This window comes from Rhinoraja longicauda, chromosome 2, assembly GCF_053455715.1.
Source record: "Rhinoraja longicauda isolate Sanriku21f chromosome 2, sRhiLon1.1, whole genome shotgun sequence".
In the NCBI taxonomy this organism is placed as follows: domain Eukaryota; kingdom Metazoa; phylum Chordata; class Chondrichthyes; order Rajiformes; family Arhynchobatidae; genus Rhinoraja; species Rhinoraja longicauda.
This window is the reverse complement of record NC_135954.1, coordinates 3,362,827-3,377,123: the sequence shown is the minus strand read 5'-3', so window position 1 is coordinate 3,377,123 and position 14,297 is coordinate 3,362,827. Positions and strand designations below refer to the sequence as shown.

The 14,297-nt window shown below is 52.0% G+C and overlaps 1 protein-coding gene across 2 annotated transcripts in view; it reads right to left on the bottom strand.

The window, feature by feature from the left end:
* The window catches only part of lztfl1 (leucine zipper transcription factor-like 1), a 38,135-nt gene extending 28,446 nt beyond the window's left edge, over window positions 1-9,689 (bottom strand). For both annotated transcript variants that reach the window (XM_078426634.1, XM_078426642.1), the window contains exons 1-2: window positions 9,650-9,689; window positions 4,705-4,829 (exon numbers count right to left, since the gene is read on the bottom strand). In XM_078426634.1, coding sequence (XP_078282760.1) covers window positions 4,705-4,829; window positions 9,650-9,652 — 128 coding nt within the window. In that variant the 5' untranslated portion in view covers window positions 9,653-9,689. The remainder of the gene's footprint in view (window positions 1-4,704; window positions 4,830-9,649) is intronic.
* Window positions 9,690-14,297: the final 4,608 nt, after the last annotated feature.

The window sequence follows — 14,297 nt, the reverse complement described above, 5'->3', positions numbered from 1 at the left end:
ATGGCCTACTCCTGCACCTATTGTCTATTGTCTATCACATTGAATGGCGGTGCTGGCTCGAAGGGCTGAATGGCCTCCTCCTGCACCTATTGTCTATTGACTCCATCTACGTTCCACGCTGTCTTGGGTAAGCAGCCAACATAATCAAGGGCCATTTTCACCCTGGTCATTCCCTCTGCCCCCCCCCCCCCCCCCCGTCCCATCGGGCGGAAGATGCAGAAGCTCAAAAGCACGTAACACCAGATCCAGGAACACCTTCTTCCCAGCTGTTATCTAGCTTCTGAGTAGCCCTGCCATAAGCTGTGTAGCCCCAATCTTCCAAACTACCTCATTGCAGACCTTGGTATTTATTCACAAAATGCTGGAGTAACTCAGCAGGTCAGGCAGCATCTCAGGAGAGAAGGAATGGGTGACGTTTCGGGTCGAGACCCTTCTTCAGACTGATGTCAGGGGGGCGGGACAAAGGAAGGATGTAGGTGGAGACAGGAAGATAGAGGGAGATCTGGGAAGGAGGAGGGTAAGAGAGGGACAGAGGAACTATCTAAAGTTGGAGAAGTCAATGTTCATACCACTGGGCTGCAAGCTGCCCAAGGGAAATATGAGGTGCTTTTCCTCCAATTTCCAGTGGGCTTCACTATGGCACTGGAGGAGGCCCATGACAGAAAGGTCAGACTGGGAATGGGAGGGGGAGTTGAAGTGCTCGGCCACCAGGAGATCAGTTTGGTTAATGCGGACCGAGCGCAGGTGTTCAGCGAAGCGATCGCCGAGCCTGCGCTTGGTTGGGCTCATTGCAGACCTTGCTCTTCTTTACATCTGCACTTTACCTGTAACTGGAGCAATACACCGACCGGCCTAAACATTATGACCACTGACAGGCGAAGTGAATGACATTGATTATCTTGTTACAATGGCACCTGTCAAGGGGTGGGATATATTCGGCAGCAAGTGAACAGTCAGTTCTTGAAGTTGACGTGTTGGATGCAGGAGAAATGGGCAGGAGTAAAGACCTGAGCGACTTTGACAAGGGCCAAATTGTTCTGGCCAGACGACTGGGTCAGAGCATCTCTGAAACGGCAAGGCTTGTGGGGTGCTCCCGGTCAGCAGTGGCGAGTTCCTACCGACAGTGGTCCGAGTTAACCTAGTTCCTCCTTCTCCCCGCCCCCGTCTGGCAGAAGGTGCAGAAGCTTGAAAGCACACACCACCAGACTCAGGAACAGCCTCTTCCCCTCTGTTATCAGGCTTCTGAACAGTCCTTCCACAAGCTAGGATACTGTCCGATTCACCTCTACCCCATTGCGGACATTGGACTTTGTCTGTGGAACTGATGCGCTACGATGCTGAGAACTATATTCTGCACTCTGCATCTTCCCCTTTGCGCTACCTATTTATTGTACTTGCGTTTGTCCCGACTGCATCTGTGTATGGCGTATCTGGGCTGTTTGGACAGTATACGAAACAAAGCTTTTCACTGTTCGTCGGTGCACGTGACGATAAACCTGATTTGCAGGAGTTTTATTTCACTAAGTGAAAGATTATGTAAAGACTTAGACGTCCCGGTGAGCCTTGGCCGTGCCCCGACGGCCGGCCTGTCCCGCCTGCCGCGGAGCTGGGATCGGGAAGCTGCCGAGCCCGGCCCCTGCTCGCCCCCGAAGACCGGGGAGGGAGTCGGCGACGACAGCGGACGCTGGACGAAGGGCCGGTAAAAACAACCGGGGGGGGGGGATTCTTACCTTCCGTACACCCGGGGTCGGCAGCGAGAGGCGTAACCCGCGCACGAAGGCCGACGCTGGGCAGGAGGGGAGAGGGACGAGGGCTCACAGGACGATCCGGACGGAGGCAACGGCTGCAACGGGCCTTTGTGGCCGACGGGAAATGGCACCAAAACCTGGTGACTGTTGCTCACACACCGAGCAGCCAAAACATTATGACCACTGACAGGCGAAGTGAATGACATTGATTATCTTGTTACAATGGCACCTGTCAAGGGGTGGGATATATTAGGCAGCAAGTGAACGGTCAGTTCTTGAAGTGGACGTATTGGATGCAGGAGCAATGGGCAGGAGTAAAGACCTGAGCCACTTTGACAAGGGCCAAATTGTTATACAATACAATATATCTTTATTGTCATTGTACAGCGAGATTGGGAATTGAGATTATGGCCAGACGACTGGGTCAGAGCATCTCTGAAAGGGCAAGGCTTGTGGGGTGCTCCCGGTCAGCAGTGGTGAGTACCTACCGACAGTGGTCCGAGGAGGGACAAACCACAAACCGGCGACAGACAGGGTGTTGGGCGCCCAAGGCTCATCGATGCGCGAGGGCAACGAAGGCTATCCCGTCTGGTCCGAACTGGCAGAAGGTCGACTGTGGCACAAGTCACAGGAAATGTTAATGGTGGTCACGGGAGGAATGTGTCACAATACACAGTGCATCGCACCCTGCTGCGTATGGGGCTGCACACGGAGGACCAACAGCATATTAGGCAGGTGGTCATAATGTTTTGGCTCATCAGGTCATAATGCTTTGGCTGATCGGTGTAGAGTCAGTAGTCTGCTCTTTGCATCATGTGCTAATCATACTTATGCATGGCAATAATCTCACTGATCTAAACTCAAAAATAGAATCTAATATATCCCATGTGTACCTTGGTACACATGATTAGACAATAGACAATAGGTGCAGGAGGAGGCCATTCGGCCCTTCGAGGCAGCACCGCCATTCAATGTGATCATGGCTGATCATTCTCAATCAGTACCCCGTTCCTGCCTTCTCCCCAAACCCCCTGACTCCGCTATCCTTAAGAGCTCTTTCTAGCTCTCTCTTGAATGCATTATAATGTAACCAGTCAGCAAGGCAAAATAACTGAAAGAATACTTGTACACTAAATCCATTTTCGCTGATAACATAAAAGTACCATCCGGGTATTTTATATTTACAGTTTAGTTTATTGTCCCGTGTACCAAGGTACAGTGAAAAGCTTTTGTTGCGTGCTAACCAGTCAGCGGAAAGACAACACATGATCACAATCGAGCCGTCCGCAGTGTACAGACACATGACAAGGGAATAACGTTTAGTGCGAGGTAAAGCCAGCAAAGTCCGATCAAGGATGGTCTGAGGTTCACCAATGAGGTGGATAGTAATTCAGCACTGCTCTCTGGTTGTGGTGGGATGGTTCAGTTGCCTGATAACAGCTGGGAAGAAACTGGAAGAAAATGTCTCACAGACGGAGCGACACGGTGGTGCAGCGGTAGAGTTGCCGCCTTTCAGCGCTTTACAGCGCCGGAGAACCGGGTTCCATCCCGACTACTGTACGGAGTTTGTACGTTCTCCCCGTGACCTGCGTGGGTTTTCTCCGAGATCTTCGGTTTCCTCCCACATTCCAAAGACGTACAGGTTTGTAGGTTAATTGGCTTGGTAAATGTAAAAATTGTCCCTAGTGTGTGTAGGATAGTGTTAATGTGCGGGGATCGCTGGGCGGCGCGGACTCGGTGGGCCGAAGGGCCTGTTTCCGCGCTGTATCTCTAAACTAAAAACATTGTGGGAAACCTAAACCTAGCATGGCAAAATATGCTGTTGGTGTTCCATGTTAAGTCCTCATAATGGGAAGAGAGATAGGGGCTTCTCCCTCCTAAAGCAAGTGCCCAAAAGTGGGAAATTATTCTGTTTGTCTGTCAAGACAGTTTCAGGGTAACTAGACAAGAAAAGTCATGTTTTACTTTTATATATAAATGTTTTAATCTTACATCTGCCAAAAAAAGCATTAAGTCGATGATTAAAATTTTAGAAGGGGGAAAAATTTAATAAGAATCTGAGGGGTAATTTTTGCACACGAAGGGTGGTGGGAATTAAAGGCCGTTCTTTCAGGAAGGAGATGAGGAGAAATTTCTTTAGTCAGAGGATGGTGAATCTGTGGAATTCTTAGCCGCAGAAGGCTGCAAAGGTGAAATCAGTGGATATTTTTAAAGGCAGAGGGAGATCCTTGATTAGTACGGGTGTCACAGGTGGCGAATGGCCTAATTATATTCCTATTCCTTATGACCTTATGAATGCTAAAATGAGATAACAGTGGAATTCTCTGCCTCAGAAGACAGTGGAGGCCGATTCTCTGGATGCTTTCGAGAGAGAGCTAGATAGAGCTCTTAAAGATAGCGGAGTCAGGGCGGCACGGTGGCGCAGCGGTAGAGTTGCTGCCTTACAGCGAATGCAGCGCCGGAGACTCAGGTTCGATCCTGACTACGGGCACCGTCTGTACGGAGTTTGCACGTTCTCCCCGTGACCTGCGTGGGTTTTCTCTGAGATCTTCGGTTTCCTCCCACACTTCAAAGACGTGCAGGATTGTAGGTTAATTGACTGGGTAAATGTAAAAATTGTCCCTAGTGTGTGTAGGATAGTCTTAGTGTGCGGGGATTGCTGGGCGGCGCGGACTCGGTGGGCCGAAGGGCCTGTTTCCGCGCTGTATCTCTAAATCTAAAAATTATATGGGGAGAAGGCAGGAACGGGTTACTGATTGAGAATGTTCAGCCATGATCACAGTGAGTGGCGGTGCTGGCGCGAAGGGCCGAATGGCCTCCTCCTGCACCGGTTATCTGTAGGGGATTGTTGGTCATCGCGGACTCGGTGGTACCTCTAATCTCCAATACGTGTCGAGCAGTTGGACACAATATGGAATAATCATTTCTCTTAATCAGTAGTTGATAAATATGATACCTGCTGTCCTTCAGATCTTGGAAACAAGAGTCGACAGTCTTCAATCTCAGCGCTCTTTTTGAGCGGGCAAAGCGCATGTAGCTGATGACAGCGTTCTGATGGTGTTCATTTAATCCCAGCTCGGCCTGAGAGAGAGAAAAATACACCGTAAATTTCCCATCCAGAGAAATCAGCGATCCCATAGAAAAACATAGAAATAGGTGCAGGAGGAGGCCATCTGGCCCTTCGAGCCAGCACCGCCATTCATTGTGATCATGGCTGATCATCCACAATCAGTAACCCGTGCCTGCCTTCTCCCCATATCCCTTGATTCCGCTAGCCCCTAGAGCTCTATCTAACTCTCTTTTAAATTCATCCAGTGAATTGGCCTCCGCTGCCTTCTGTGGCAGAGAATTCCACAAATTCACAACTCTGTTTCTTCTCACCTCAGTTTTAAACAGAGATACTAGAGGAGCAAGATGAACCACTCCGTTGAAATCGCCTGCACTGAAGTGTAGCTCGCAAAAAAACGTAACGTCCGCCATTTTAGTAAGCAAAACCCGCCGTTCGCTCTGCCTCTCGCAGTGTAATCAGTGTTTTGGGGGAACAGTGTGTGTGATGATACCATTAACATGCAGAATATATCTATCAATTCACAGATTTTTGTTATTTTTCTTTTTAAATGTTTCTGCAAGTTTCTGCCTACTAAAATGGCGCCGTGACGTTCTACGGTTTTTAGGGTCGAGCGGTCTATCTTGCTCCTCTAGTATCTTTGGTTTTAAATGGCCTCCCCTTTATTCTTAGACTGTGTGGCCCCTGGTTCTGGACTCCCCCAACATTGGGAAATTTTTTCCTGCATCTAGCTTGTCCAGTCCTTTTATAATTTTATACGTCTCTATAAGATCCCCTCTCATCCTTCTAAACTCCAGTGAATACAAGCCCAGTCTTTCCAATCTTTCCTCATACGACAGTCCCGCCATCCCGGGGATTAACCTGGCGAACCTACGCTACACTGCCTCAATAGCAAGGACGTCCCTTCCTCAAATGCCGATCAGGACTCGAGGGCATGAGCTATAGGGAGAGGTTGAGCAAGCTGGGACTCTAATCCAGGATGAGGGGAGATCTTATAGAGTTGTATAAGATCATGAGAGGAATAGATCAGGTTCGATGCACAAAGTCTCTTGCCCAGAGCAGGGGAATCGAGGACCAGAGGACGTTGGTTTAAGGTGAAGGGGGGAAAGATTTAATAGGAATCAGAGGAGTAACTTTTTCCACACACAAAGGTGTGGTGGGTGTATGGAATGAGCTGCCTGGACAGGACCTCTCCCTAGGAGTTCAGGCTCCTCGATTCCTGGCAACATCCTCATAAGTCTTCTCTGCACCCTGTCCAGCTTGACAACATCTTACCAATAAGATGGTGAGCAAAACTGAATACAATACTCCCAGATGAGGCATCAACAATGACATATACAACTGTAACGGGACCTGCCAAAGATAGACACAGAAAGCTGGAGGAACTCAGAAGAGGGGTCTCGACCCGAAACGTCACCCATTCCTTCTCTCCGGAGATGCTGCCTGACCTGCTGAGTTACTCCAGCACTCTGTGAAACGTCACCTATCCATGTTCTCCACAGATGCTGCCTGATCCGCTGAGTTACTCCAGCATTTTGTGACCACCTTCGATTTAAACCAGCATCTGCAGTTTTTTTTCTCCTACACATCTGCAGTTCCTTCATATATGACCTGCCGACTTCGAAACTCAATCAATGATAATCAGAGACATTTGGAAATTTGAAATATAAGAGCCCAGGGGGGGAAGAGTTAGACCCTGGGAGGGGAGGGAAGAGTTAGCCCTGGGGCAGGGGGAGTTTCTCCCCATCCCACTCAAACTTCCTAACTAGCTCTCCCCCTTCCATTCTCCTCCCCTCACTCTCTCCCCACCCTCACCCCCTCCCCTTACTCTCCCCACTCACTCTCCCTTCTCCTCTCACTCTCCCCACCCTCACTCTCCCCTCACTCTCTCCCCTCACTCTCCCCTCATTCTCTCCTCTCTCTCCCCTCACTCCCCACCCTCAATCCCCACCCCTCACTCTCCCCTCACTCTCTCCTCTCACTCTCCCTCCCCTCACTCTCTCCTCTCACTCTCCCCACCCTCACTCCCCCCTCACTCTCTCCTCTCTCTCCTCCCTCACTCTCTCCTCTCTCTCCCCACCCTCACTCCCCCCTCACTCTCCCCCCTCACTCTCCCCCTCACTCTCTCCTCTCTCTCTCCTCTCACTCTCTCCCCTCACTCTCCCCCTCACTCCTCTCCCCACCCTCACTCCCCCTCACTCTCTCCCCTCACTCTCTCCTCCACACTCCTCCCCACCCTCACTCTCTCCCCTCACTCCCCCCCTCACTCCCCCCCCTCACTCACTCCCCTCACTCTTTCCCCTCACTCCCCCCTCACTCTCTCCCCTCACTCCCCTCCCACTCATCCCCCCTCACTCTCCCCTCACTCTCTCCCCTCACACCCCTCCCCCTCACTCCTCCCCTCACTCTCCCCTCACTCTCTCCACTCCCCCCTCACTCTCCCCCCCTCACTCCCCCTCCCCCTCACCCCTCCCCTCACCCTCCCACCTCACTCTCTCCCCTCACACCCCTCCCCTCACACCCCTCCCCACTCCTCTCACCCACACTCTCTCCTCCTCACTCTCCCCACCCTCACTCTCTCCCCTCACTCCCCCCCTCACTCACTCCCCTCACTCTTTCCCCTCACTCCCCCCTCACTCTCTCCACTCATCCCCTCCCCTCACCCCCCTCACCCTCCCCTCACCCTCCACCTCACTCTCTCCCCTCACACCCCTCCCCTCACTCCTCCCCTCACTCCTCCCCTCACTCTCTCCCCTCACTCCCCCCTCACTCTCTCCCCTCACTCTCTCCCCCCTCACTCTCTCCCCTCACTCTCTCCCCCCCCCCTCACTCTCTCCCCTCACTCTCTCCCCCTCACTCTCTCCCCTCACTCACTCCCCTCACTCTCCCTCATTCTCCCCCTCACTCCCCCCCTCACTCTCTCCCCTCACTCTCTCCCCTCACACCCCTCCCCCTCACTCCCCCCCCTCATTCTCCCCCCCTCACTCTCTCCCCTCACACCCCTCCCCCTCACTCCCCCCCCTCATTCTCCCCCCCTCACTCCCCCCCTCACTCTCCCCCCCGCACTCCCCCCCTCACTCTCCCCCCCGCACTCCCCCCCTCACTCCTCCCCTCACTCTCCCCCTCACACTCCCCCCCTCACTCTCCCTCTCACTCTCCCCCCTTACTCTCCCCCCCTCACACCCACCCCTCACTCCCCCCCCTCACACTCCCCCCTCACTCTCCCTCTCACTCCCCCCTCACTCTCCCCCCTTACTCTCCCCCTTACTCCCCCCCCACCCCCCCCCCTCACTCCTCCCCTCACTCTCCCCCTACACTCCCCCTCACCTCACCCACACACTCCCCCCTCACTCTCCCCCCTAACACCCCCCCACACCCCCCACACTCCTCCCCTCACTCTCCCCCTCACTCTCTCCACCCCCCACTCTCCCCCTCACACTCCCCCCTCACTCCCCCTCACTCTCCCTCTCACTCCCCCCTCACACTCCCCCCTTACTCTCCCCTTACTCACCCCCCGCACTCCCCCCCTCACTCCTCCCCTCACTCTCCCCCTCACTCTCCCCTCACTCCCCCCTCACTCTCCCCCCTTACTCTCCCCCCATACTCTCCCCACCCACTCCCCCCCACACTCTCTCCCCTCACTCTCCCCCTCCACTCTCCCCTCACTCTCCCCCCCTCTCACCCCCTCACTCCCCCCCCTCACTCTCCCCCTCACACTCCCCCCTCACACTCCCCCTCCCTCTCCCCCCTCACTCCCCCCCCCTCACTCTCCCCCCTCACACTCCCCCCACACTCTCCCCCCTCACTCCCCCCCCCTCACTCTCCCCCCTCACTCCCCCTCACTCTCCCCTCACTCCCCCCCTCACTCTCCCCCCTCACTCTCCCCCCTCACTCTCCCCCTCACTCTCCCCCCTCACTCCCCCCCCCTCACTCTCCCCCCTCACTCCCCCCTCACTCTCCCCACACTCTCCCCTCACTCTCCCCCTCACTCCCCCCCCTCACTCTCCCCCTCACTCTCCCCCCTCACTCCCCCCCTCACTCTCCCCCTCACTCTCCCCCCTCACTCCCCCCTCACTCTCCCCCTCACTCCCCCCCTCACTCTCCCCCCTCACTCTCCCCCCTCACTCCCCCCCCTCACTCTCCCCCTCACTCTCCCCCCTCACTCTCCCCCCTCACACTCCCCCCTCACTCTCCCCCTCACTCCCCCCCTCACTCTCTCCCCTCACTCTCCCCCTCACTCTCCCCCTCACTCTCCCCCCTCACTCCCCCCCCTCACTCTCCCCCTCACTCTCCCCCCTCACTCTCCCCCCTCACTCTCCCCCCTCACTCTCCCCCCTCACTCCCCCCTCACTCTCCCCCTCACTCTCCCCTCACTCTCCCCCCTCACTCCTCCCCTCACTCTCCCCCTCACTCTCCCCCTCACTCCCCCCCCCTCACTCTCCCCCCTCACTCCCCCCCCCTCACTCTCCCCCCTCACTCCCCCCTCACTCTCCCCCTCACTCTCCCCTCACTCTCCCCCCTCACTCCCCCCTCACTCTCCCCCTCACTCCCCCCTCACTCTCCCCCTCACTCTCCCCTCACTCTCCCCCCTCACTCCTCCCCCTCACTCCCCCCCCTCACTCTCTCCACCCCCCCCCTCTCTCCCCCCTCACTCTCCCCCCTCACTCCCCCCTCACTCCCCCCTCACTCTCCCCCCTCTCTCCCCCCTCACTCTCCCCCCTCACTCCCCCCCTCACTCCCCCCTCACTCTCCCCCCTCGGCACCAGGTCAGTAAGGACTGACCAAGGCGACGAGCCGCGGCAGAGGGGCAGCATCGTCCCGCTCCGGGCCTCACCATGTTGGACAGAGAGACGGCCCCCCCCCCCCCGGTCCCTCTCCGCCGCCGCTCACACAGGCTCCGGGCCCCACACACTCATCACCACGGCAACGCCGCACGTCAACCCCCCCCCGCACGTGACACCGGCGCTCGCGCTCTCTTTCCCCCCAAACGTGACACCGGCGCTCGCTCGCTCTCCCCACATGTGACAGGGGCTCTCCCCACACACGTGACACCGACGCGCGTTCTCTCTTCCCCCACACGTGACAGGGGCTCTCTTCCCATCACACGTGTCAAGAGCTCTCTCTCTTCACATGTGACGGGGGCTCGCTCTCTCTTTCCCCCTCACATGTGACATGGGCTCCCTCTCTCTCCCCTGACATGTGACAGGGTATCTTTCTCTTCAGTTGTAAACTGTACAGCAAGGTAGCAAGTTTACCAGGTCGATATTAATTTCCTTAGTGTCAATTTGTGTATGTGTGTATGTGTACATGTTGGTCATTCACTGTCTCTCAGGTTGTGGCATGCTGTTACGTATTGTGCGCCAAGATGTGCCGTATTTCCTTCGCCAAGGATTATTCTTAATTTTGATATATCGTCTAGTTCTTCAAAATCTGGATCACCAGACTGAGTTTTTTAGATATATTTTTCTTATTTTATCGAATTTTTTACATTTTAAGAGGAAGTGCATCTCTGTTTCAACCTCATCTGACAAGCAGTGACCGCATATTCTATTTTCTCTTGGTTGCCAAGATCTCTTCTGTCTTCCTTTTTCAACTGCCAAATGGTGGTCACTTAACCTGTACTTGGTGAGGGTCTGTCTCTGCTTTATGTCTCTAACAGTTGAGAGATAGTCTGCCAATTTATAATCTCTTTTTAGGGCACAGTAGCACTCTAGTCTGCTTTGGCTTTTAGTTACTTTATCCCAATGTTCCAAATAGATTTCTTTGCATTGTTTAATAATTTGGTTCACTCTAACTGGTGATTGGAAAGCAGTGTTGATCTGAGACTGGTCAAGGTTTAACTGAGTAGGAGTAGTTAGTCTCAATACCAACTGACACAGGGAGCTCTTTTCTGGGTTCCCCTCTTGGGTTTGGAGGGCTTTGAACTGGAGGGTGTCTGGGGGACTAGATTTAAGGTGATTCCAAAAATGTTGTGCTCGTTTCTGGATATTTATTATCAGTGAGTATCTACCTAATTCTGCCCTACATGCGTTTGTTGGTGTTTTCCTTTGGATGCGGAGGATGTTCCGACAAAATTCCACATGTAGGGCCTCTGTTGTGTGTTTTTCCCATTTAGTATAGCTGTGGTGACTGAGTGGACCCCATACTTCACTACCATAAAGCACAATGGGCTGAATTACACTGTCAAATATTTTAAGCCAGATTTAATTGGAATTTGGATGTTGTGGAATCTTCTTTTTATTGCGTACAGGGCTCTTCGAGCTTTCTCTTTTAGTGCATTCACTGCCATTCTAAAGCTCCCTGATGCTGCAATAGTTAGACCAAGGTAAGTGTAGCTCATAGTGTGTTCGATAATGATACCATTGAGAGTGAATTGGTATTTGTCTTCCTGACATCTGGGTCTTTTTTGAAAAATCATGATGTTGGTTTACTTTAGATTTACTGCCAGGGCCCAATTTTGGCGGTAATCATCGAGTAGGTCTAACTGTTGCTGCAGTCCCTGTTCTGTGGGAGACAACAAAACTAAGTCATCCGCATAAAGCAGGGATTTTACCTCTCCGTCCAGAAGACAGAGGCCCGGCGCTGTGCTCTGGTCCAACTTTACTGCCAAATCGTTTATGTACACATTAAACAGTGTTGGGCTCAGATTGCAGCCTTGTCGGACGCCTCTTCTCTGGGTGAAGAGATCAGTGCATTTGTCCCCAATTTTGACACCACATTTATTATTCAAATACATTGATTTAATAAGGTCATATACCTTTCCTCTAAACCACAATGGAGAAGTTTGTAATAAAGCCCTTCGTGCCAAATAGAGTCAAATGCTTCTTAAAGTCAATAAAACAGGCAAATACTTTCCCTTTTTTTGCTTGATGTATATGTTTTTCAATGAGATTGTGAAGAGTATAGATATGGTCAGTGGTGCGGTGTTTTGAAGGAAGCCAATTTGATTTTTACTGAGAATATTATATTTGCTAAGGAAATCCTGCATTCTGTCATTTATCATATCATATCATATATATACAGCCGGAAACAGGCCTTTTCGGCCCTCCAAGTCCATGCCGCCCAGCGATCCCCGCACATTAACACTATCCTACACCCACTAGGGACAATTTTTACATTTACCCAGCCAATTAACCTACATACCTGTACGTCTTTGGAGTGTGGGAGGAAACCGAAGATCTCGGAGAAAACCCACGATACTAGAGAATAACTTCCCTAGGCAACTACTGACACAGATGCCACGATAATTGTTTGGATCTGATTTGTTTCCACTCTTACAAATGGGCGAAATAAGCCCTTGACACCAAATATTGGAAAATAACCTGAACGTAATATGATGTTGAACAACCTAAGCATTATGTTCTGCATCTCCGGAGTGCTATATTTAAGCATTTCATTTTTAATGCTGTCTGGACCACAAGCTTTCTTTGAGTGGAGAGATTTTATTTTTATGGCCAATTCTTCTGGAGTGATTGGGAAGTCGAGAGGGTTTTGATAGTCTTTAATAATAATAATAATAATAATACATTTTATTTATATAGCGCTTTTCATATACTCAAAGACGCTTTACAGAGATTTTGAGAACATAGGGAAATTAATAAATAGATAAATAAGTAAATAAATAAATGAACAGAGAAAGGAGACAGAAGGTGAGGTGACCTTCAGTGGTTGAAGGCAGTACTGAACAGGTGAGACTTCAGTGATGTTTTGAATGTGGTGAGTGTGGGGGAGTCTCTAACGGTTTGGGGTAGTGAGTTCCATAGGGTGGGAGCAGCGATGGAGAAAGCCCTGTCCCCCCAGGATCTGAGTTTAGTCCGGATGTGGGGGGATAGGAGATTGGCAGCGGCAGAGCGGAGGGTGCAGGTGGGAGTGTGCCTGTGGAGGAGGTCGGTCAGGTAGGATGGGGCCAGGTTATGGAGGGCTTTAATTGTTGTTTCTAATGTTTGGAGTTTATCTCTGATATAAGAGTAGTTTGAGTTTATTTTATTTATTGGAATATCTTTATACAGATCTTCGAAATATGCCCTCCAGGTATCACCATCTTGAGTTGGTAATGCTTGGTAATGGTAATCTCTCTCTCTTCCTCCCTCATGTGACAGGGGCTCTCTCTCTTCCTCCCTCACATGTGACAGGGACTCTCTCCCCCTCACATGTGACAGGGCCTCTCTCTCTCTCTCTCTCCCTCTTCCCCCTCACATGTGACAGGTGCTCTTCCTTCCCCAGCACGTGACATGCTAGCAGAGTCAGGGGGTATGGGGAGAAGGCAGGAACGGGGTACTGATTGTGGATGATCAGCCATGATCACAGTGAATGGCGGTACGTACAGGCTCGAAGGGCCAAATGGCCTCCTGCACCTATTTTCCTTTTTTTTTCAAGTCAAGTTTCTATGGTCTCTTTCTCTCTCTGGATGGATGGATGGATGGAACTGCAGATGCTGGTTTACACCGAAGATAAGACACAAAATGCTGTTGTGAAACTGTAGCGGGACAGACAGGCAGACGGACGGGCAGCATCTGTGGAGAGAGAGAAGGAATGAGGGGGTGGTCGGGATGTACCGCTCCGGCGTCCGTGATTGGCCGGCCTGACAGCGGGCCGCACGCACGCACGCATGCGGTTGGTGGTCACGATTGTCAATCAGGACAAGGGGGCAGGATGTGCCGCTCCCTCGGCCGCGATTGGTGGAGCTGGAGGCGGTCAATAGACAACAGGTGCAGGAGGAGGCCATTCGGCCCTTCGAGCCAGCACTACCATTCAATGTGATCATGGCTGATCATTCTCAATCAGTACCCCGTTCCTGCCTTCTCCCCATACCCCCTGACTCCGCTATCCTTAAGAGCTCTATCCAGCTCTCTCTTGAATGAATGCATTCAGTGAATTGGCCTCCACTGCCTTCTGAGGCAGAGAATTCCACAGATTCACAACTCTCTGACTGAAAAAGTTTTTCCTCATCTCCGTTCTAAATGGCCTACCCCTTATTCTTAAACTGTGGCCCCTTGTTCTGGACTCCCCCAACATTGGGAACTTGTTTCCTGCCTCTAACGTATCCAACGCCCTAATAATCTTATACGTTTCGATAAGATCCCCTCTCATCCTTCTAAATTCCAGTGTATACAAGCCCAGTCGCTCCCGTCTTTCAACATATGACAGTCCCGCCATTCCGGGAATTAACCTCATGAACCTACGCTGCACTGAATGTACTAGCAAGAATGTCCTTCCTCAAATTGGTCTTACATAGGTCAAGGTCTAGGTGCCGAGGTTTCAAGATCAAGGTGTCGAGATTTCAAGGTCAGTTTATTGTCACATGTATCATTTAAGGTTCAGTGAAATTTGAGCTACCATACAGCCATACTAAGTGAAAAACAACAAGACACACTGCCACATAATAGTTAACATAAACATCCACCACAGCGGATTCCACATTCCTCACTGCGATGGAAGGCAGTAAAGTTCAATCATCTTCCTCTTTGTTCTCCTGCGGTCGG